Source organism: Martes martes (genome assembly GCF_963455335.1).
Source record: "Martes martes genome assembly, chromosome: 14".
Classification (NCBI taxonomy): Eukaryota; Metazoa; Chordata; class Mammalia; order Carnivora; family Mustelidae; genus Martes; species Martes martes.
The window spans coordinates 49,841,777-49,865,244 of NC_137902.1; the positions used below are offsets into that span (position 1 = coordinate 49,841,777).

At 44.4% G+C, this 23,468-nt stretch overlaps 1 protein-coding gene across 5 annotated transcripts in view; it reads left to right on the forward strand.

Annotated features, from left to right (window-relative positions):
- The window catches only part of KCNMA1 (potassium calcium-activated channel subfamily M alpha 1), a gene marked incomplete at both ends in the record, with an annotated part of 724,384 nt that overhangs the window by 626,407 nt on the left and 74,509 nt on the right, over window positions 1-23,468 (forward strand). For 3 of the 5 annotated variants that reach the window (XM_080822608.1, XM_080822609.1, XM_080822612.1), the window contains 2 exons: window positions 6,894-6,987; window positions 21,160-21,283. In XM_080822608.1, coding sequence (XP_080678734.1) covers window positions 6,894-6,987; window positions 21,160-21,283 — 218 coding nt within the window. Of the gene's footprint in view, window positions 1-2,271; window positions 2,359-6,893; window positions 6,988-21,159; window positions 21,284-23,468 lie in introns of all 5 variants that reach the window. The other 2 variants (XM_080822610.1, XM_080822611.1) reach the window with 1 other exon arrangement.

The window sequence follows — 23,468 nt, forward strand, 5'->3', positions numbered from 1 at the left end:
AAAAAAAAAAAAAAGAAAGAGCCAGAGGCAACCAGATCTCCAAAAGGAATTTTCTACCCAGTACCTAGTAGAGCATTGGGCAAGTTATTACAGCAGGTCAGGTTTTTAGTGAAGATATATGAGCTGAGATTCTAGATACTGGGGACCTTGGTGAATTTTGGACTCCTACCAGGATGCATATAGAACGTGAGGCTCATGGTTTGAGATGGGAGGGGGGAGCATGTTTTCTGTAGGTAACATCTAATCCGCCCTGTTTGCTTTCAGAGGATCCATTAGGCCTGCAGTGTTTCCGTAGGGAACATTGCTGTCCAGGTCATGTGGGTTCTGTTAGTAAATTTATGTAGTATTTTTTCCTCTCTCCCATGTAGAAGCTGAATTCTTTCATTACTCTGTGTTGATGGACTCAAACTTACACAATTCAGATTTCCCAGGCAGTGAATAGAGCCAGAAATACACCCTGTGATTAACTTCTACATAACCTATTGTTCCTTAAAGTCTCCCTCCCCTTTCTCCTATTAGCTCTACAAAAGCCAGAAATGAAAAAGCTGCAACATACCTCCTTTCCCTGCCCTGCCAGCTTACCTGGGGACAGTTGCCCCTGAGCCTAGGCTCTGGTCCAAGGGCCGCATACAGAGACTTTCCATCCTCATGTTACATAATGGCAGGCTAGTGTTATTTTCAACCCACATCCTCTAGGTTTTCCAAATAAACATATTTCCTATTTCTCAGCTAGAAGTTGTGAAATTATCCTGTCTGATAATGTAAAGGATAAAGTGATTGCTCAGTTGTAGACAGTTGCATACGTTCTGTGTTGGCGATGTTATTATTGTTGGCATCGTTTTTGAGAGACAGCATCCTTCCTCCTTTCATTATCTGTGTATTCATATTCTCCGTGATCTTTCAAAAAATAGGCTTATTGATTAGTCTTATCAATAATACTGCAAAGTGTTCACCGATCTGCTGGGGGATATCTGTTATCCCAAGGTTTTCACACCAGAAGCTCTCATTTCAAGGATATCACTCACTTCAACTCCCCTTTGTTCTGATACTGAGCTGCTCATGACCCTCTAGGTGTAGAACTTGGCTCCAGTGCCTGCTTTACCATGTCCTAGCCTCTTTCTCTGCTCAAACCCATTGATGGGCACACGACACGCCCCACTTCTGGGATTCATCGTGAACCAACAGTCAGGTGTTCCTTTCTAGCAATTACCAAAGCAAACTCACAGTGTGGATTATTTATCTGGCATGTGTTGTTCTTGTTGTTGTTTTCCTTGATTGCTTCTGGAAGCATCTGCATTTTCTCATCCATCTGGTTTGTGTCACAGGCAGCTGGGGTTCTAGTCGTCTATGATGACAAGACAGGAGACATCCCTCCAGAAAGCGGGTGCCATTCTGTGCTCCCATCCAGGGTGTGCTCTTTAGTGGCTACATTCTAAGACCTTGAGAGTTAGGTAGCTTGGATTTCCTGATGAAAGTCTCAGGGTTTCTGTCATATCAGAGAGAGGTTGGGTCAGCTAGGAAGTCTTATCCATTGTGAATTGTATATTGGGAAAAGACTGTATTACCGTAACTTACATGATTTTTCTTGGGGACAAAGCCTGGCAAACCCAGAGAAAATAGGAAGCACACTGTCACATCCCTGGGCTGGCAATGTGACCCTCTCTCCTTACCTTCAGTTTTGGTGAAGCAAGATTGTCATCCTGAAAGGTGGAAAACACACAGCTGCTTTTCTTTTTTTATCACTCATGATCCTAGGAGATGCTATACCTCCTCTTTTCTTAGGAGTGGCAAACCCATGGCTTTTAGCACAGGATAGGCAGCAATCACAACCAAGCTGACCCAGCCTGCTGTTTGAGATGAAAATGATACTTTCACAGTGAGGATTGATGACTTGGAACGTAATGATTATTTAGTAGGATGCATTTTAGCAGACTTCAGAAAATAATGGATCTGGTCTTGCTGCTAAACTGAGTTTTCGGTGTCTATGTATGTCACAGGGGGAAGGGTACTCTGTAGGTTTTTGGAAATTATTGCACAAACAAGATTATTTTCTGACATATTATCCTTTCTGACATTGATGACAAAAACACAGCAAAAAGAATTTCAAGAAGCATCAAGGTAAAAGAACACCACAGTTGGGCCGCGAGGAAGAAACTCCCCTTTTTGCAAAGCTATGATTCTATTCGATGATAAAACTCATTTGGAACTTCCCTAATGAAAAATTTCACAAAGGATTCATTTCCATTTTCTTTTCTCGTTATTGTTTGGCAGTCAAGGTTGCAGCCAGATCGCGCTATCCCAAAGACCCATTTGAGTTCAAGGACACAACTCACAATCCTCGGCTTGTAGCCGAGCCAGGTGAAGGAGTTCGGGAGCCTGTCTCTCTTTTAATAACCGCACCCTTCAGCGTTCTATCTTAACATGCTGAGCTCGGTTGAAGAAGACAGATGTACTGTTGTCGATTTCAGCATGCATCCAATAAGCTTGTTGGGCAGCGAAATCCCAAAGAGAAAAGCCGTAGCAGACAAGAAATAACAATTAAAACGAACTGGCCTCCAGTCTAGCAGCTTGCTCAAGACATTCTTCAGAAGCCCTGTTAGCTAGTTGCCTTTGCGCTCAAGCCACTTTGCATGCCGCTCACTCTGAGTGATTCCAGTGTGAATATGACATTACTAATGACCTGCTAAGTGTGTGCAGATGTGGGTTTCTCCAGATGTGGTGATTCATAACGTAATGGAGATAGCCAGTCGCCTCATGTTTATGGGTTGTTTACCTTTTATTGCATTTCCGAGGTTATTTGCTTTGAACTGTTTTTTAACTCCGGCCAACAAATTCACCTTTAAGTGTCAAAGGGCGTCATCCCCCCAAACCCTGTGGAGGAAATGGAGAAGAGGGAGTGTGCCCACAGGCTGGACCTGAGTGCCGGGCTCATCACATGGCAGCGCTGGGCTCTCTGGAAAAGCTGAAAGTTGGAATCCTTGCCCCATTTTACTCAAAAGGCCTACAAAGAGGCATTGGTAACCCTGACACGGTGTTTGCAAGCTGGCGAGACCAATAAAGAAAGGGATATCTTAAAAAAAAAAAATCTAGTAAAATATATGATCATCTTGAAATAAGCCCAGAGCTCTGGCTAGTGTTTCTGGAGGATGTTGCCTTGCTTTTGCTTGAAAACAGAATGCCGATGAAAAGTCGAGTAAAATGTTGTTACAGATGTTCGACTCTGCATTAAGGCTGTTGGAATTACCACCACATCTTAAATCAATTCCCAGAACATTGTCTGGAGGTTATGTCATTGAAATAATGAATCCTCCTTAGTGAAGTATAAGCAAACATGTTAAAACATCATTGTAACTTTAAATTAAACTCTAGCGCAAACCAAGGGATCTGAAGCCTCATTAGACTTGCCTGACATTTTTCTAGCACTGAGTCTTCCCCAACTGTAAAACTGTTAGATTCAGAGCCTATTAGACAAGTGAGCGCTGGGAAGTTACAACAGCACATTAAGTGTTATACTTAGGGATGTGCAAAAACAAGCCCTTGAATTTTATGAGCACTTGGAGACTGGATGGAGTTCAGCTCCTATAAAAATTCCACATTGGATTCCTGAACTTGTTTGTGTTTTAAAGAAGCCGGTAAGTCAGGTTCCTTTCAAAGATCGTATCTTCGTGCGCTTGCTTCCGCAGCCTGATGTGAGTGAAGATGCCAGAGAGAGGGGTATATGGTAATTAGCCAAAAAGCAGGCTAAGTAGGAGCCCGTACATGTGCGTTGGCATGAGGTAGTGGCCAGTTACTTCGATACATTTGTCTTTCATGAAAGTAAGTAAATTTCAGGCTCTCTTTTAATTTAGTTTTTATTCCTTTCATGTAGTCACAGAAGCCACGAAATGAAAATGATATTTTATAGCTTAACTAAGAGTTTTTCTAGATCTGCTTTCTTAAAATATGCAGAAATTGATAGAATCCATATAAAGGATAATAATTAAATATGGTTTATAACCTACTTATGAGAAAGAAGTTATCACTGCTTCTCTCGTGGGATCTAAGCCATATGTAATGGTCTCCATTACACAACATTCATATATTTAAGCTGAAGACACTCCCCCCCCCCATTTCTTCAGGGAACAGATCTGCATTTCCAGGCCTGTGAGTGCAGAAGGAAACCTTTGAACATGAGTTTCATTTAAGAGAACAAATCCCAGTTTAAATGCAGTATGATTATGATGGATGATCTTTCTGAATTGCAATGAAAATAAATAGGTTCCTTGCATAGAAGGAGGCATAACTTTAGCACGAGAACAAAGTGTCTCTCTGGAGCTGGGTAACAGGTATTAACTTACATGTCTTCCATGTGAAGATCACTGCAGGTAAACAAACGGGGACAAGGTGCAAGGATAATGGGCACTTAACCAAAGAGACTTATTTATTATAGGTCCAGTGCAAATGGGGGACAATAGTTAAGCAAAAGAATCCAACAGAACTGCCAATGAATGGGACTTTCAGAACCTTACTGAAATGTTCAGAATTACAGAATGTTCAGAACCTTACTGAAACGGACCCACTGAATAAGTTAGACAAAACCATGGCAACATCTGGTGGCCTTGAATAAACAGTAGCCTAGGTTGGGTAAAAGACCTTTCTGGGTGTGTCACGCTAACCATAAGAAGACCTGTATGATAGAAAGAGGACTTTTCACCCCAGCTAGACCCACTCACATGCACACACGTTATCTAGTCTGTCACGTGACTCAACTAGTCTAGGTCACCCTGAACACAGTACAGCAATTGCAAGGGGTCCATATTAAAAGATGAACTTGTGTTACGGGTGCAATCGATGTAAGGCTTTCTACCCCATCCTTAGATGGGGAAAATGCAAAAGTATACTGACACACACACCTCTCTGCCTATCTCCCTTTCTCTCCTCTTTCTCTTTCTCTCCCTTTCTTTGTCACTCACTGCCTTTCTACCCCTTATTAACCTGGGATGCCTGGCCCCCTATCCTGGGAAAGGAAGATGAATTCAGGTCAAGCTCAGAGTGCCTGTTTGCTTGCCGAGAGATGTGTATCAACTCTAAGTGATTTTTTTCAATACCATTTATGTGGCTTGTATTTATTTCCTTTAATCTTTTAAGTGCTGTTTAGTCTCTGTGTGATTTGCTGTGGATACTCATTTCTGATAAGATGCGATATCCTCCCAGCCACACAGTTCCTGCCTGGAGCCCTAAGTGACTGATAGGGTCGCAGCCCGAGCCTGGGCCTCAGGGGCGACGGGGTGGGGGAGCAGCTGGTAGAGTGAGTGGGCTGTGGGCATTTGTAGGTGCTTTCTTGCCTTCATTGCTTCTAGAATCGCTCTCACCTCAAACTGCTTTCTAGTTCCCTTTCCATGTGTCAGCCAGAATATAGTTAATCCCAGACTAAGAATGGAATAGGGGGATGTATCAAGTGAGGTACTTTGAAGCAGCTTTGGGAGATAGTTAGATTATTAGAATCCCTTGGAACCATGTATTGTAATATACTAAATTTATTTAGGGTTTTCAGGGAAGTACCATATAATGCATGCCCCGATATGGGTCTTCCCGGGCAATGTCAAGTAGCAGAGATGGCCTTCCCCCCCACCACCCCCCGCGCCCCACCTAAGACTTACACCATTAACATATGTCAAACTTCTTTTGATGTCACCTCTGCTAATATTTCTCTTCTTAGCTTTAAGGTTACTGCCGTGCTTTCCGGGTTTCAAGGGTGCTTCCTCCCAGTCTGTGTTGCAGTCAACTCTAAGAATCCAAGGACCCTCTATTTTTCCTTCTTGACATTACAGCTTTAGCCTGAATTTGTGGGGGTGGGGAGAGTGGGGCTAGAATTTTGCCGCTGATGCCCTTGGGTGACAGGCCGGGTGCTCATCTGCTAATTATCAAGCCGCTCTCTTAAAAAGAAGCATGATGCGAGCTAATACATCTATAAAGCTTATTAGTGGGTGTCTTTGGGCAAAAGCAGTAGAGTGTGCTGTGTTGTTTGTGAGTGAACCTTCACATTGCTTAGTGATCTGTGTGGTTTAGACATTTGGAAAACAGCCTTTGGTTTCCAGCGCCCTCTGCTGCCCTCCCTCCCTGCCCCCCGCCCCCCCAACCACATCATCAGAGATATCACTCAGTGGCAACCTCCTCCTTTTATTCGGGTGCTCTTCTCCAGCCTGGTTCTCCAACCTCACAGCCCAGTCTTAATGAGTGGAGAAGGGACCCCATGTGCACGCCCCCACACGCTCTCCCTCTAGGGAGCCGCAGGGACAGAGCTGGGATTGGCTGGGGATCCTTGAGCCAGCAGGCACCAATGTTCCCAGTCCTCCCCGACTGAAACATTGGCTGTCAAGGCCTCAGATCCTTGCTCCCCTCCAAGGCTCTTCCTCTGGCGTGCGCGGATTAGGCACCTGCTAAGTTGGTTCATTTGTACAATCAGCTGCTCTTCTGCTGCCGTTTCCCATACAACTTTATCTCTGATTGTGGTTTTGGAAAAACCCATTCTATTACTTAGCAAAGTAACTACGATCAACTCTAAGAATAATGATAGAGCGTTTCCACATATATATATACATATATATATGTATATTTTCTATATACAGATAAATCATGATTTCTTTTCTCTCTTATGGCAGGGCGCTTACAAACTGGTGTAGTCTGTTTCAAGTGCATGTTCAAAAGCTGGAGTGCTAAGAGGTGATCATTTCACCTTTTCTCAGCCGGCCTCTTTGACTAACACATTTGGTCTTTGTCACTGGGTCCTAAAAGCCAGCCATGAGTTCCTAGTGAGTGACTGAGCCGTGAGTGTGTGTCCTTTGATATCTTGCCTGTATCTCTCAGTCTGCCCTCAAACTGTTCATAATCTCATGAGCTGCCTGTCTTTCCAGTTGAAGATGAGCAGCCATCAACACTGTCCCCCAAAAAAAAGCAGCGGAACGGAGGCATGCGGAACTCACCGAGCTCCTCGCCCAAGCTGATGAGGTAAGAGGAGGGGTCACACGGGGCACCCTTCTGGCTCCTCGCCGCCCCTCTGGGCCCCCTCCCCACCCCACCCAGGCCCAGAGCCTCCCCTCCCCCGCAAGGCAAGCACGAGACGGGGGAGGGGACCCATCGTTAGGTGGCTTCTTAAAGGCTGGAGTATTTATTCTGTCAGCTTGTCAGCAGTTAATGATAGAGCTGAAAAAATTCTGTCATGAAAAACAGTTTGAAAAGCTGTTTGAAAAATACATAGGCTTTAAAGTCTTAGCTGTCACCATGTCCTGTCTATGTGTAGTTCCTAAACAGCAGTGGCACTAATGACGCCGGCAACCAATCAGAGGGATGCGTGTGGTTAGTTTGCCTCCGGCGAGTCTCTTTCTGCTGGAGTCCCTCCGAGGACTGTTTTCTGTACTTAAGGCCATATGTGAGATGTATCATCACAATCAAAAATGAACCTGAAGATTACCTTCCTTTTATCCTGTCGATTGAAATCAAATTTCTGTTAATTGATTTTGACTCATAAAAAAAGTCTAATAATCTGTGGACTTGCCAAAGCAAAGTTCAAAAGTAATCCAGTTCTGCTCAGGCTAAAAGCAATATTAATTATGAAATAGAGCGTGTGTGTAGTCTTTCTCTCTCTCTCTCTCCCCTACCTCCCTTCCCTCCTTTCCTCCCTCCTCCCTCCATCCCTCTCTTTCCTTCCTTCCTTCCTTCCTTCCTTCCTTCCTTCCTTCTTTCTTTCTTTCTTGGTGGTGGCTTCCTCTTGGAAATAGCAAATGAAACCAAGTTTCAACAGAGTTCTGCAGGTTTCTCTTCTGGGCCTCTTTATCTTTCATATCCCCTGGTAGTTTTTGATTCACCTGCCAATCCCAGTGCTTATTTCCTCTAACATCCTAACTCTCTAGCACCACCGTGATGAAACGGGAATGATCCCTAAATCATTACTGCCGTGGAAGCACCTGCCATCTTGATGCTTGATGCTTCTTTCTTCTTCTCGTCTCTTCTCTCTCTCTTTCTCTCTCTCTCTTGACATTGGCTGCTCTCCTCCCTTTGATTACTGGCATTAATTTATTATGGCCATTCTCCCCCCCAACCCGCCCCCCCGCTCTTCCCTCTTTCCACACATTTGCATCTCCCTGGCCCTCTATGGCCACCCTTCTAGGTTGCAGATGGGGCCGTCCTTCTCCCTGCTGTCGAGGACACAGGCTCCAGCAGGACTCCCCCCAGCCCCATGTCCTTTTCCGTTAGGATCATGTCTTCCTGTGAGATGTTTCCCGAACAGCCCTCTGCCTGCCCCTTCGCTCTGTCTTGCTGGGGTGTTGCTGATTTACATGCTTGTTTACAGTTTATGAGGAGGAATAAAATGCACCAACTGCCAAGCTTCTCATTTTTATGACGCCAGTTGTCATGCTAACATTCATTTCCTATTTCCTCACCTTTAGGTAATCGCCTTATCTAATGCTAATAGTTTTATCCATTTAAAGTAGAGAAAAGCCCAGGCGCCTTCTTTTACCTAAATTTAGAGAGAAGCAAATAAATAAATAAAGAGAAGTCTGAAAAATCTGAAACCTTTGGAGCCAAATTCCCTGTCCCTGTTTGCTATGTAAAGTATGGCTCATTTCTTTGATCTTGAGTAATAATAATTCTGAGGCGTTATACTGTTTTCATATGCTTCAAAGCTGTGTCAAAGTTTTGCTGCTTAAGGGTACTTCTTTATTCTGTTGGCTCTTGGGTACCAAGATGACAGGTCTTCTGTACGAGGTGGAGGCTTTTTTAAGTCGTAGCCTTCAGCAAAACATCAAATTACCAAATCCAGGGTAACATACTTCTACACAAATGCCTTTCCTGTAGATATATTATACCATATATATTAAATACTTTAGTGTTACACGCTACATTTTATGTGCAATAGAAAGTGATGGTTTGAGGTAGCCTTGGGGGGACTTTTTTTTTCCACAAGCAGAAAAAGCTAGTGTATACCGTATCAAGCATGGTTTTTACAGGACTTTCTGCCTGAAGGCCTTTGTAAATAAGTAATGATCAACAGATTGGCTGTGGGTTTTTGAAAAGCATGCCTATGTCAGTTTGCATGATGGGGGAGAATTTTCAAAGTGGGTCTTGCTTTCATTGCCTGTTGGAGAGGGGCTGAGGGAGCAGTCATCCCGGGCTGGGGCTGTCTGCTCCGCGGTGCATCAGAATTGCTAAACGTGGGTCAGGCGACGAGCTGAAGCTCGCCAAGCTACAGAACTTGGGTTTCTGGTGTCGGTGCCTTTGGGCTACTCTCTGACCACTGTGACTGCTTTACCCCACCTGCCCACCGCGGTCTCGACGGCAGCTCAGCTGGCACGGGTGGTCCCGTGACAAGTCAGAGGGTCTTCGACGTTCCTCCTTCACCGTGACTTTCCGTGTCCCAGGTGCTCTGCATCGTCTTCTGTCATGGAGGCAAAGGCCGGGTGCTGAGCCCTCCTTTCCCCTTTACTTCCAGCACGTGACTGAAGAAGCTGTGGGCAGTTTTGCTCAGTTTGAATGTCCGGCACGGACACACGGGCAGCCAGGACCGAATTTCGTTATGCCTCTCTTGTTGATTGAGAAGGAAGAGAGGGGCTCATGCCGCTTCTTGTGGTTTCTCCAGGTCACCCCACCTCTTCCCAGACTCCCTTTCCACTCTACAGAAGATAGGACTCTTAGGTCCTATTCCTTCTGACCTGAAAAATCCATAAAGGAAGATAATGACTTCTCTGAAGTGGGTTTTTCGACATGAGTTTGTGGCTTGGCTTGTTTGAGCAGAATCGATCATTCTGAATGTGGGAAGGCTTTAGTGGTCTACGGGCGGTGATAGGAACAGCTCCAAGAGAAACCTGAGAGTCCAGAACAGACAAGGATGGGCCTGAATTTACCTCTGTGGCTTCTGAAATAAAACAGGCTCCTGTGTGAGGGTTCCCTACAAACCATAGGCCCGAGTGAAGAGCTGCCGGGACCCTCCCCTTTGTTCTGGGATCAGACTCACCCTGGTTTTTCAGTGCCACCTAGCTCCCCGCTCAGCCATTAGGCGAACCGCCTTGTTTTGTGTGTCTGGATCCTGATGCACTGTGGTTTTTAGTCATCCTGACAGAAAACAACTCTCGCAACCCAACGGAGCCAAATGGCAACATCTGTGCTCCAAGACAGTGTGCCCCATGTCGTGACAGATGACCTTTGGCTTACAAACCCCCCACGAGGAGCAGACCATGGAGTTTCCCAGGTTCTTGTTATTTGCCTTCCTTGTTGATCTCTTAGTGTGCAATGATTTAAGGAACCTCTCCTTGTTTCCCTTTCGAGTCACCAGGCCCTCATGGCCCACTTGTCCCTGCCAGTGAGTCTTGTGCCTTGGTGCACTTGCTGCACTTTCCTTCCATTGCAAGACCGTAGAGGGCAAGAGCATCGCCTCTGGATAGCCAAGTCGAGTGCTCTTAATTTCGGGGGTCTCGGAGACCCTGCTGGACATCAAATGAAAGCTTTCTACAAAGTCTCTCTGGTGGGGGGGGATGCACACTGGGTACCATTTTGACTTCAACCGAAGCGGATTTGTGGCTTCCTTCATTCCCTGCCCAGCTTGCAACTGTGTTCCGTTCGTTCCACGCCCACCTTCAAGGAGCTGTGTTCACCGACACTGGTGGATACTAAGAGTATTTCTCCAGCAGGTAGACAGTATCGAGTAAATGCCTGGACTCCCATACTATATCCTCAAACTGGATCCAGAAACATTGTGCGTTTCAGCTGTCTGTTTTGATTCCTTTTCTTAGATTAATTCTCATCTAGCAAAGGCTTTTTGATAGCCTACTGTATTTGGGATTGTAGGAAGTCTTTGAGGAGCATGAAGAGGATGGATTAGAGTAGGTCTCTGCTCTTCAAAACAATCCCTGTAATGTAGGAGACGGGCAAGCGTGTATGGCAAAACAGAGTAGAAACAGCTTGGAGATGTACTGGCATGGGCTGTGAGAACAGAGAGAGCTGCCCTTACTTCCAGTTTGGGAGGCAGAGCCTGGTTTGTGAAGGAGCTTTCATTTAAACCTAGCCCTCGATGATGAGGGGGAGTTCTCTCATAATATCAATGCTTACCCTTGTTCATGGCTTACTGGGTACAAGGCATCATTCCAAGAGCATTATGCCTGTGAGCTCACTGAATTTTAACTATGGCTCCATAAGATGGGGGAATTATACTTTCCCCCATTTTACAAATGAAGACGCTGAGTGGCAGAGACGTAAAGTCTGGCGAATCTAGTGAGTCTTACCCAATGAGGAAGATTTGGACCCTGGTAGCTTAGCTTCTAAGCCCATATTATTAACTCTTTCACTGTTCTATCCAATGGATGAAATAAGGAGAGTGCTCAGGCCATAGTAAGTGGCTTGATGTGGCTGGAGCAGGGGGTTCTTGGAGAGGCATAACTGGACTTGGAAAGCTGAATGTATTCTTGTACCCACTCATGAAGGCCTTTGCCTATCACAGGTATTGGGAAACCCTTGCAAGTCTTGAGGAGACGGAGTTTTGGGAAGCTCACTGGTGGCAGTATAAGGAAAGGTATAGAACCAAGCCTCCACCAGGGGCTTTCTGGACACATGTTACATAAATAGGTGAGAGAAGAAGGCCCAGCCAGCCCCAGCCTCTGCCAAGGTCCTTCGGATGCCAGACCACTGAGGGTCTGAGCCAAAAGTGGGCCACAGTCTTCCCAAGAAGGACACACAGCATTCCTGATGTCAGTCCATGTTACACCTCTTTCTCCAGGACCTAGGAAACTTGGAGTCAGATAGAGGGGCCGTGAGCCATGAGGACTCATGCAGGATGTGCTGGGTAGATGGTTTACCAAAGAGATGGTCCCAGCCAGGCTGGCAAGGTTAATTGACAATACAGAAAACAGAGAAATTGAACATGGCGAGGGGAGTTTCATGTCACATGGCCTAGAAAATATTAGAGATCGGTTGCCTTCCTGAATAGGAAGGGAAGTAGGATTTGAGGAAAACCGATTAGCCTCTTGGGCATTTACTGATCATTAAGTGAAATAAACTCATCTGCTTGTTAAGTCCCATCCCTCTCTTTTGACTCCTACCTACCATGGGGTCTTTTTATTAGGACTGCCAACTTGAAAGGTTCTAGTAATAGAAAATGGCAAGATGTCCTGAGCCCTGTCAGAGTTGGGGACAGAATGCCACTCTCGCAGTTCCTTCCAACTGGGCAGAATAAAGAAGGCAGGCAGGGACAGCTTAGCTAAGTAAATTCACCTCTGAATGCACAAATAAATAGCCAATGACAGGCCCCCACGGGACTGGAGAAGAAAGGAATAGTGGGGCTCATCATACCAGGGCTTGGGGCAGATTTGACACAGGTCTCTGGACAAGTTGCATTCTCAGCAGAGGGTCGTTACCCCGCCCTCTCCTTTCAAGAGCATCTTGCCTGCTCTCCTCTAGGACTGAAGAACACGTCAGTCTTCCCAGGTTGTCTCCCAGACATAAAGGCAGTAATTTCCTTCTTCCTTTTAGAATGGTGGCAGCCTAATGAGAGATGATGTATGAGGTCGCAGTAGTTCTTGACTGTTTACTTGTTAGGCAGGGAAAAAGATGTAAGTAGATAGAGAAGTTGAAAGTGACACTGGTTTTGGCAGAGTAGCTAGAGCCTGGCCTGAAGGTTTTGTCAAGGTGACTCCAAGGATAGCCATGAAGAGGATGGGTGGGAGATGGGGGGGGGTGAGGAATGGGGGCAGCTGTGTCTCAGGAGAGATGCTCGTTACACAGGAGGGTGGGGGCAGTGTCAAAGGATGAGTGAAGCTAGGAGCCAGAATCAAAAGCCTGTATCCTTCCAACATAGCAGGAAATCCTATTGGTCCACAAAGGAAATGTACCCCAGAATGAGGCAGATTGTTTATGGTGCCGAAAACCCAAATATGAGCCCTTTTGAGGAGACCACCTGAGACTGTCTTCACAACCAGAGACTCGCTTGCACAGCTATCACTCTTGAGCCTTGCACTGGAGGACTTAGTTACTAACCGCCTTATTGTCTTTTATGGAGTAGAAGAGGAAATGAAGAGAAAGGAGGGTAGAAAACTGAATTATAAGTGTACTTTACAAGAACTAATATTTCACTTGCCTTTTTTTAGAAAAAAAATTTTTTTATTTATTTGAGAGACAGAGGAAGAGCATGAACACGGGGAGAGAGAGAGGCAGAAGCAGACTCTCTGCTGGGCGAGAAGCTCGATATAGGGCTTCACCCTGGACCCTGGGATCATGACCTGAGCCAAGAACAGATGCTTAAATGACTGAGCCACCCGGATGCCCCTTCATTTGTCTTTTTATGTTTGTTTATTTGCTGAGTAACTCATGGGCATGGAGGTGAGCAAGAGAGAGACGTGCAGGTGGGGAACCCCATCAGGTATTGATACAACCTTTCAAGTTCTGGAGAGTCACACAGTGAGAGTCAGGATAGGCAACTTGAGTGTAGTTTTGTCTTCAGCCCTTTGATTCTCCATGTGGATAGTGGGGCCAGAACTATGGAGAGCCATAGGAGGTACCTCCTAAAATCTGCACCTAGATCCTTCACTTGCATCACTCTGGCCCTGGCCTTGCTGGAGAGAATCATAGACTTCCGGTCTGTGTGTTGCAAACAGTTGCTAGCTTTGGTAGAATTGACTTGAACCATATAGTTTCTCCATCTGGGCAACACTTTATAGTGATGGTTCTCAAACTTCAGCATGCATACAATCATCTAGAGCCTCTTGTTGAAGCAGCTAGATCCAGTAGGTCTGGGCTGGGCTTGAGAATTTGCATTTCTCTCAAGCTCCCAGGTGATGCTGATGCAGCTGGTATGGGGCCACAGTTTGAGAACTACTGCTTCCGTGAATCAGAACAGCAAAGGAAGCTTGATGTAATAGGGACCTTTCTTGCAGAAATGTTCGGACTTGACAATGGAGCACTAAATAGTTGCTTCATTAAGAACACCTGTCTTGACCACTGTTGGCCATCAAACATGAGTCCTTCTTGCTGATCAGGTGGCTCTAGACCCACTCCAGACAGCCAGACCTGTTAAAGTCATATTTTCAGAGTCTCCCTTTAGATCAAGTTGCCCTATTTCATATATAGTCTCTGTAAAGTGAAAAACCATACAAGAGCCTTAGTTGTTCCACAAACAAATTGTCGCAAGATATCAAAGGTGAATGGACTATCACTGGGCACATTTTCAGGTCTCCATAAAAGGTCTGGTGAGTTTCCATTGACTGGTTTAAGAGTCAAGAGCTTGGAGTGAGGGACTAGAGATCATTCATCAGCTCCTCTCATTAGTTGGTTGTTTACTGAGCATGTACTATGTCCTCTGTGGGATTCTGGAAACTCACCAGAGAGTAAGATAGGAGTTGCTTGCACTCAAGAAGCTCAGCATCTAATAGATGAGACAAAAATGCAAATTATTATCTCAGAAGGAGCATCTCTCACTTCTATAGGAGCTCCTAGGAAGGGCAAACAGCTCCTGTCCCTGGTTATGGAGGAGGAACCTTTGAAACAAAGCGTGAGGCCTCAAAAATATCCCCCTAGCCCTGCAGTGGTGCTTGACATGATAAATATACTCCTCAGAATTAGTCTTTGCCATGGGACGAAGAGCCTGCCTCGGGCTGAGAAATTCTCCCACAGTTTATCTGGCCTCTGGTTTCCCAGGGAGATACTGCAGAGGGCTCCAGCCTACCTGGGATTCTTGGAAGGACAGGAGAGCCCTTACCAGATGAGAAATGAGCTCCCGAAACTCAAGCACTCAAGCAAAGGATGCAATTCAAAAACCATGTTGTAACTTTCCTCTTTCACACTTTTTCTTTTTCTTTTCTTTTTTTTTTTTTTTTTGGTGGTTTGTTTACTTGTACTTTAATGTAAATTTCTGAAGGCCAGTGTTGAACCCACTGCCACAGAAGAACTGGGATTTGCTGTATTTGCCTGTAAGGGGAACTGTGCTCTTTAAAATATAATACTGGCTTCCCCACAGCAGGTTTGCTAGGAAAGGGATTTGTGGTTTTGCTTTAGGCACTTGTCTTCAAGGCAAGCTTTTTGTGTTTCTGCTGTAGAAGGACGTTTAGTTCACTTCCTCAGATTAATTGATGGCAAGTGGCATTCCTTGCTCTGCAAATCCTCAAAACAATGATCTTTTATTCTTTATTCAAAGTCAGGCATGCTTAATTTCTAGCTGTGGACTTTGGGGGTATGAGCTAAGATTCAAGACGCAGAGATATGAAAAATTGAACTCACTGGGGCTCTCAGTGGCTATAAAAATGTGGGTATTCCTGAATGGAGCCTTCAGATACTGGAACATGGCAAAAGCTCTCCCAGGGTTGATTGATTATTGAGGTTCTCCTTAGCACCTTGTCCTGACAAAGGCTCATGGGGTAATTTCCTACTGATTATTCACACAAGCTCTGCAATTCATGAATCCCCCCTCACCCCACACTGTGCCAGTCTGCCTGTCTGCAGCTCAGGGCACTGTGCCTCAGAGCTCTGCAGTGGAGAATGAACAAAATCCAGCTGCCTCCTGAAAATGGGTGGTGGTGGGATGGGGCCAAGCAGCATTGGCTTCCAGTCAAGACCTGTCTGGTCAAACCTTGCCTCTCCTCTCACTGTTTGTGCCACATTAGCCACGTTACTTATCCACTCTTTCCCAACCACACAGATGGGTAATAATAGTAGAAATTACCTGCAAGTGTTACAGTCATGAGTAGATCATAAAACGGAGGTGAAAGTTTCCGCCTTGTAACGTTTGTGACAATTCAACTCATGGTGCCTATCCATTCGTAGTAGCAATGGTAGTAGAAATAATGGTAGTAACCTTATGTTTGCATTATTGAGCTGCTCTATCCTTACTGTCTCCCTTCCTAAGAGCTACAAATACATGAGCAAGCTTTTAGCAAAGTAGAAAGAACGATAATAATAATAATGGTAGTTAACACTTATTGAGGGCACATTCTGAGTCAGGTTCTATGCTAAGGGTATGATGGGGTTTACTCACGGAACCCTTAAATGGGATCCATTAAGTAATGATGGTGATTAACACTCTCATCTTACAGATGAAGAAACCGAGACACGTCACAATGTAGTGAGTAGTAGATAAGCCAAGACTGGCAGGCAGATATTTTGGTTGAAGCCACTATGCTATGTGGTCAAGAAAGAAAAAAGTCATTTCCTGCTCTCAGTGATTTCTACCACCTTTGGAGAAAGACTCTTGGTTCAAAGGAGTAAATTAAATTTTTTATTTTATTTTTTAATTTTTTAAAGATTTTATTTATTTGACAGAGATCACAAGTAGGCAGAGAGGCAGGCAGAGAGAGAGAGAGAGAGAGAAAGGAAGGGAAGCAGGCTCCCCACTGAGCAGAGAGCCCGATGCGGAGCTCTATCCCAGGACCCTGGGATCCTGACTTGAGCTGAAGGCAGAGGCTTTAACCCACTGAGCCACCCAGGTGTCCCTCAAATGAGTAAATTAACAGGCTTCCTCTTTCCTTTGAATTGGGTTGTCACAGGTATCGATCCAAAAATGTGGTTGCAAGTTAAAAGACTAGAGAGACGTTCCCTCTGGCGCAGAGTACATATAATTGTATATGTATGTTGGGGTGGGGTGGGCCTAAGGAAGGAGGGATATTGGTCCAAACTCTTTGAATCAGATACTGTGTATTTCTGGTCTAATTCTGTGTATTTCTAAACTGGTGGAAGAATGATTTTCTCCCTGAAATGAACATGTAACTGAGAGGCAAGAAGGGCAGCTGGGGTCACTTCTAGAGACCGATAGCTAATACATTGTACCCATTTTCCAAGGTGGACTGTTGTATGAGTTTCCTGCAGCTACTATAACAAAGTAGTATATACTGGAAATCTTAATCAATAGAAATTGATTTTTCTCACAGTTCAGGATGTTGGAAGTCCAGGATCAAGGTACAAGCAGGGTTGGTTTCTTCTGAGTCAGTGAAGGAAAGCTCTGTTCTAGGTCTCTCTCTTTGGCTTCTAGATGGCTGTCTTATCCCTGTGTCTTCACATGTCTCTACGTGTCTCTGTCTAAATTTCCTCTGGTTCTAAGTTCAGCAGCCATACTGAATTAGGGCCCATTTTAATGACCTCTTTTTAATTTAATTACCTCTTTGAAGACTGTATCGTCCAGTCACATCCTGAGGTACTGAGAGTTCAGACTTTGATATACAGAGTTTGTGGGGGACAGAATTATGCTCATTGACCAGCTATGCAGCAGATAGACCTCACCTCACAGAGTTTCTGTTACCTTAAAATAATGCATGTACATTGGCTCCATGGTAAATGACAAATGAGTCTTGAATCAATTACAGTGCATTTTAGAGGAGTTGAGATTACTTTGTGAGTTGAGGAAATGCATAAAATAATTAAGACCAGAAAGACAGTATCTAGTATTTCTCCTTACTTCTGACTAAGTGGTCTTTGAGGAATCATCTGAGAACATTTGAATGTGGTTCTCTTAATCATTTTGTAAACAAATTTTGCTTGGATGCTTTGTTCATGGAGGTTTCTGGAGGACTTCCTTTCCAGGTAAAACAAACTGTCTGGTTCTTCTCCTGGGCCTCTCCTGACTACAGCACTATTGGCTGTTGTGCTCAGTGACAAATGCTAGAACTTTCTTTTATTGATGTAAACTCCAAAAACCTTAGTTTGGAAGTTCCTGTGGCCAATTGGCTTTTCAGTGTTCACCCATGTCAGAGATCTCTGCAGTTAAGTCAACTTAAGCCACTTGAAATAACTATAGGAACAGACATGGTAAGGAAATTCATCCTGTCTTGCCCACAGTAGTTACGGACCCTTGTGTTGTTGGACTGAATCATGTTCCAAGCTTCCTTCTAGATGGTAGAACCCAGTGGATGAGGAACACCCATGATCCTTCATGGAACTCTGAAGTCTTCAGTCTTTATTTCTTCTTATCTGCCATCTTCACTCCAACAACAACCTTTCTTCAGTTACTTAGTGCCCCCCGGCCTTTTGATGTCCAGTGGTGGCCCGATAGTTCCAGAACACTTCTAGCAACCTCTTTCTCAGTGAGAGAGCAGTGCTAAACCTTGAAGTTCTTCTAGGTTCACCCAACATTTATAATGAAATTTCCGTATCCCAGCTTTTCTGGAATGTCTCAAATGATGAGAAATCCAGGACCTTGGGAAACATGTCATTTTTTTTTTTTAAACCCCTTCCATTTCTATGACATTCTTCATGTTTGGAAGCTTGATTTTTTTCTATCTAAATTCCACACGTTTCCTAGCCTGCTTTCAGTCAGTCATATGCAATCGGTGGATTCGATCTTCTCTTTGAGGACCGCTGGCCACGGTTTGGGGGACCATCCTTGGGCTTATTTGGGCCTCAAGTCTCTGAGTGGGTCCTAATGGCTGCTCGTAGATCAACGCTAAAATCTGCGATTCCTCCTCACCTTTCAGGGATCAGATAAAATGTTCCCTTCTCTGGGCAGCCTTCCTTAATGTTACTCAAATCCCAGGCAATTAACAGTTTCTTTCTTGGTATTCTCATGCCACCTTATATGATATAACACTCATCACACTGTATCACAACTATTGATTGACATTTTCTCTCTCTTGCTATATTATGACCCTCTCTTTGACTAGGGACTGCATCTTAATCATCAGGGTAGCCTCCATTCCTGGATCAAAATAGAAAATTCATGTTTATTCATTGCTTTGATGATTCAAGAAATCAAAGGTCAAAGTCCAGGTGCCATGGCTGGCCAGAAAAGGGAATGTTTTTGTTTGGGGAGATTTTTAATGGTCCTCAGCTTAGACCCTTTGGGGGCAGCCCTGGGTAATACATTTAAATTATCCAGATGAGGGTGAGAGGCATGTAGGGAGTACAGGGAGCAGCATGGCAGACCACAGAGACTTCTCAGATGCTTCTGGATATCCCAGTGCCAATCATGGCTTGCAACCCTAGTGTCAAATGACACCTGAAATTAATATAGCATGGTATGTCCACTATACTTTGAGAACAAATAACATTTTTTTTTTGAAAAAGAAATTATACATGCTTTTCCCAGACCCTCACCCCAGTTAGTGAGACTTGACATTAGAATACTGTCTTTTTTCCTCTCATTGAGGGATAACTGATCATCAGGGTTGTTTATTTACTTTCGTAAGATGAGGGTTGGAGGAATTAGGGGCAGCTCTCAGGACGTTTTGAGATAATACTTCCTCTATAACCAGTTTACTGGTCAAGAGAATTTGAAGCTGGCTCTGTTTCTTCCAGGAAAATTTATTAAGATCCTCTTGCAACTAGAATATGTTCTCCTAGGGCTGGGAAGGGTTCATTCTGTTCATTTTCTGAAATCTCTTCTCTTTGGTGCTTTCTGTCCACCTGCCTATCATAGACGGATATCTATAAAAACTATTAAAGATTCTTCAAGGGTGAAAAAAAAAATAACAAAAGTTGCTCTTGCCCTGATCTGTGACCAGTTCTTAGGAGCAACTGCCTTTTTATTTTAGCATTTTTGACTGAGTTTGGTATTTGAAAGGTGGCCTGGTGGTTTACAACACCTTCAGACCTCTCAACAGCTCAGCTACCAAGATGCTATTCCAAGACGGATTGTTCTTCTCCTTTGAAGATTAGATATGACAGTTCCTGTAGTAATCTAGCATGTTTGTTGAAGACACCTTTGCAGGATTGCCTCACACAATATTTGGTATTTGGCATCGCCTAAAAGAGATTCTCAGGAATAAATAAAGGCAGTGAGAACTTTCCCATCTTAAGGGGGTAGAGTGAGTATTGGGGAGGGCATTCATGATACATATCCTGATATCCCGAAAGCTTAATTCTAGGTCTGTGGATCACGTAGGAGAGATTCATATCCCACTCTCTATGTAGTGGACATATAAATGAGAAGTAGCAGAGAAACGTCAAGGGGAGAAATACTAAAAACTAAATGGTCACCCACTGATGCTTAAAATAGATGATTTAAAAGGCAAAATCACATTATAGTAAGTTTTTGGCATTTGAACCTATTTATATTTTCTATCTTGAAGTGGTGATATTCTTTAGAGAAGATAGCTCCCCTGTAAGGACACGTACGTATGTGTATGCCTGGGACTTGTCCTAATTATATGCAGTCGGTGTTGTAGAAACCTTAACGACCTATCCCCAAAACTGAGATATGGAATCACTACCAGAGATGGAATCTGGACAATGGATATGGCCCAAGATATAGGACTATGTCTCTTATGCTGTGAGCCTGTTAGACCCGCCCGATTTTATTGTAATGCCCAAGGTTGTCGGTGAGGCTCTGCCAGTCCATTGGAGGGGCGGCCTCTGTAGCAGCATCTTTCCTTTCCGCCAGTAAACAAGGCAAGAGAGTGAATTCAAGGCAAGTTTATTAAGATGCATCTGAGCTTGAGCTCTCATCCAAGGAAGGCTGCAGTCGGGAGGTACAGTGGGGGTAGGGGAGACCGTCATCGAATGGCGAGGGCAAATACAGTTGTCAAGGCAAGGAGAGAGGGTGTTGTTTAGTATTGAAATCATGTATTCCAGATGTGGGCATTTGGTAGTCAATCTGCTCTGAAGTGACATGCTGCTGAATCTTTAAAGGGCTTCAGCCGGGGAGAGCAAAATCTGATTGGGCAAATTGCTAAAATATTTAAAGTGCAGCCTGTTAAAGCTTTTACTGCGAAGAGCATCACGTCAGAAGTTGTAGTCAGGAAGAGCAGGTAATTGGCTTTCCATCCTCATGCCAGTCAGTCAGCATGAGGCTCTATTCCTATTCCTTCCTCTTCATTGCCAATGCTAATAACAACCCTTTGGTGTGAGCGTGTGTGTGTGCGTGCGCGCGCACATACATGCAAACACCGGGGAGATTGGATAGCTGGTAAAATGAGAAGAGGAGGGAGGAGAGGTATCCATGAAAAGAGTCTAAATCCACAAAATGACGTGAAGGCCATTTTAGAGAAATGGGAACAGGAGGGGAAAGGCAGAATTACTCACTGATAAAGGTCGTGGTGTGGCGGCGGTTGGGGCAGTTGTCTTTCAAAGAACGGGTTCTGCAAGCAAAAGAATGGCCTTCAGTGACAGCCACTTCCTGTGCATCTTTCAGTTCCTCTGAGATGTAACTCAGGGGGCACTTTCCATTTATAATTTATTACATTTTCCACTTAGGTTTTCTTGTCCTTTTCTCCCCAGGCATGACCCCTTGTTAATTCCTGGCAACGATCAGATTGACAACATGGACTCCAACGTGAAGAAGTACGACTCTACTGGCATGTTTCACTGGTGCGCACCCAAGGAGATAGAGAAAGTCATCCTGGTGAGTGGCGGATCACAAAATCTGTGCCATCCACTTCGGTCCCAAACTACCATTGCTGGGAATGAGGTTTCCCTAACTGGCTGGTGCAAAGATATAGTCCCTGGTCCTAACTATTTTTTGATCATTAAAATTTGGGACTCAGATTAAAGCAGCTAGAACTCTCATCAGAATATGTACCAAGGATGGAATTTTTAATCTCTGAATATTTATTGGCTCATTACAATATGGGGCCGTCCTGTGCTGTGTGCAAGGCATCATGGGAGGCAGTATGTATCTAATTCCTATGGATGTGACTCTCCTTGACTTCTTTAAACTTCGGTTTTCTTACCTGTAAGAAGATGAGATATGAGACTGACCTTAACTCCTAGGGTTGCAGTGACTCAATAGAGTTACTACTTCTCCTCCTCCTCCTCCTCATTATTATTATCCTTATTATTATTATTATTATTATTATTAAATACCAGGAAGAGTTGTGAATGCTACCAATAAAATAAACAATGTTACTTGTTTATAGCAATGTCTTGTCTTCTTCTAGATAATAGCCTTGTACATTTGGGATCCTTCTTAGCACATGATACAAAATGCATTTGTTGATGATGACAATAATGAGCCATGGAGCCACCTCGGATGTGGGGGCTCAGAGCCCTGTTTCATGATTGGGTCACGTTGGTAGCAGCAGTGGGCTTCTTCTGGTCTCTCCTAGGAACGTCAGCATAGATAATAATCCATTCTACTCTTCGGACTTGTCCTGTTAACAGCTTTAGGTTTTAATGCCCACATCAGGTTCCCTACAGTTTATTGTCCTCCTAATCCATGAAAAATGGATTAATAATCAGGAAGGTTAGATGCCTTCTCATTGCAGATTGCTGTGCCCTGCTTCTTTGTGTCAGCCAGGAAAATCCTATCATTTCTGATGTCATGGCCACCCTTCTTAGAAAAGGGCTGCTCCAGTTCCTCCGAAAGGCTTTGTACTCTAATCCACTGGATTTTCTCCTGTGTTTTATCTGAATGTGTGTGTGTGTGTGTGTGTGTGTTTTCTCAGTTTAATTATAATCAAGCAATTAAGAGCCAATACAGGGTTGTGCTAGAGGCTGTCTTGGAGGTGTGAACATTGCAGACAAAAGCCCAGAAAGTCAGAATTCTCAAGAAACAGCTATTGCCCGATTTAGCAGGAGCGCAAATGGTTCTAATCATGAGGAGGCTGCATGCATTTACATCGTGATGTATTCGCCGCACTTCTGCTCTGTTGACCCAAACCCAGACTGGTGTTACCCATCTGTGGCTGGTAGAGGGCTGGATCTCATAGCTGGAATCCAGGGTTTTAATGGCTTGCCCATACTCCTGAAGGGGGTAAGGCTGATTGGCATACAAACAAAGTCCCTTCTGGCATGAAAGAGTTTAGGGAAGTGAGTTACTGCTTCTGTCCTCTGAAAAATAACATCATTTAAAGGAATATTTATAATGGGCCATTTATGTGCTAGGCCCTGCTCTTGTGGCCAGGGGTAAGGCCCCTTATGATGACTGCTGCCACAGGGCTTATGTTCTAGGGGAGGCCAAGAGAAGATCTCCAAGTAAATGAAGGAATATAGGAAAGCATTTCAGACACTGATACAGGGCTATGAAGACATTCAAGGAGGGCCATGGGCTAGAAAGGGCTCCAGGAGGTGCTAGGACCACAGTGTGGTCCAAGAAGCCCTCTCTGAAGTCCCATGGGAGCAGAGATGAGAATACTCAGAAGAACCAGCTGTGCGAAGACGCTTCGGGGTTGTATGGACCCCCTGGGTGCAGGACACTAACAGCTCTGGGGGTTAGAAAACATGAAGTGGCCTCCATCTTGAGGAGGAAAGGATCATCTAATTAGAAGACATAACATGTAACCATGAAACAATGTATTTAAAGCTAAGTGTTATAGAGGCATAAAATGCTATTCAAATCTAGGGGAAGGGGACTAGAATGTATCTAAGTGGCCAGCGAAGTCTTCCTATGCAGACAGATTGTGTTTTGAAGCATTTAAGACCAGTAAGGCCCCGTCTGGGTGAGGCCTTCAAGGATGTATGGAAAGCAGCAGACGCACCTCTGAGTAGTTGCTCTGGTAGGTCTTAAGCCGGGCAGAATCCGACTCTCCGGGAACTGGGATCTTTTTTTTTTTTTTTTTATTGAAGATTTTATTTATTTATTTGACGGG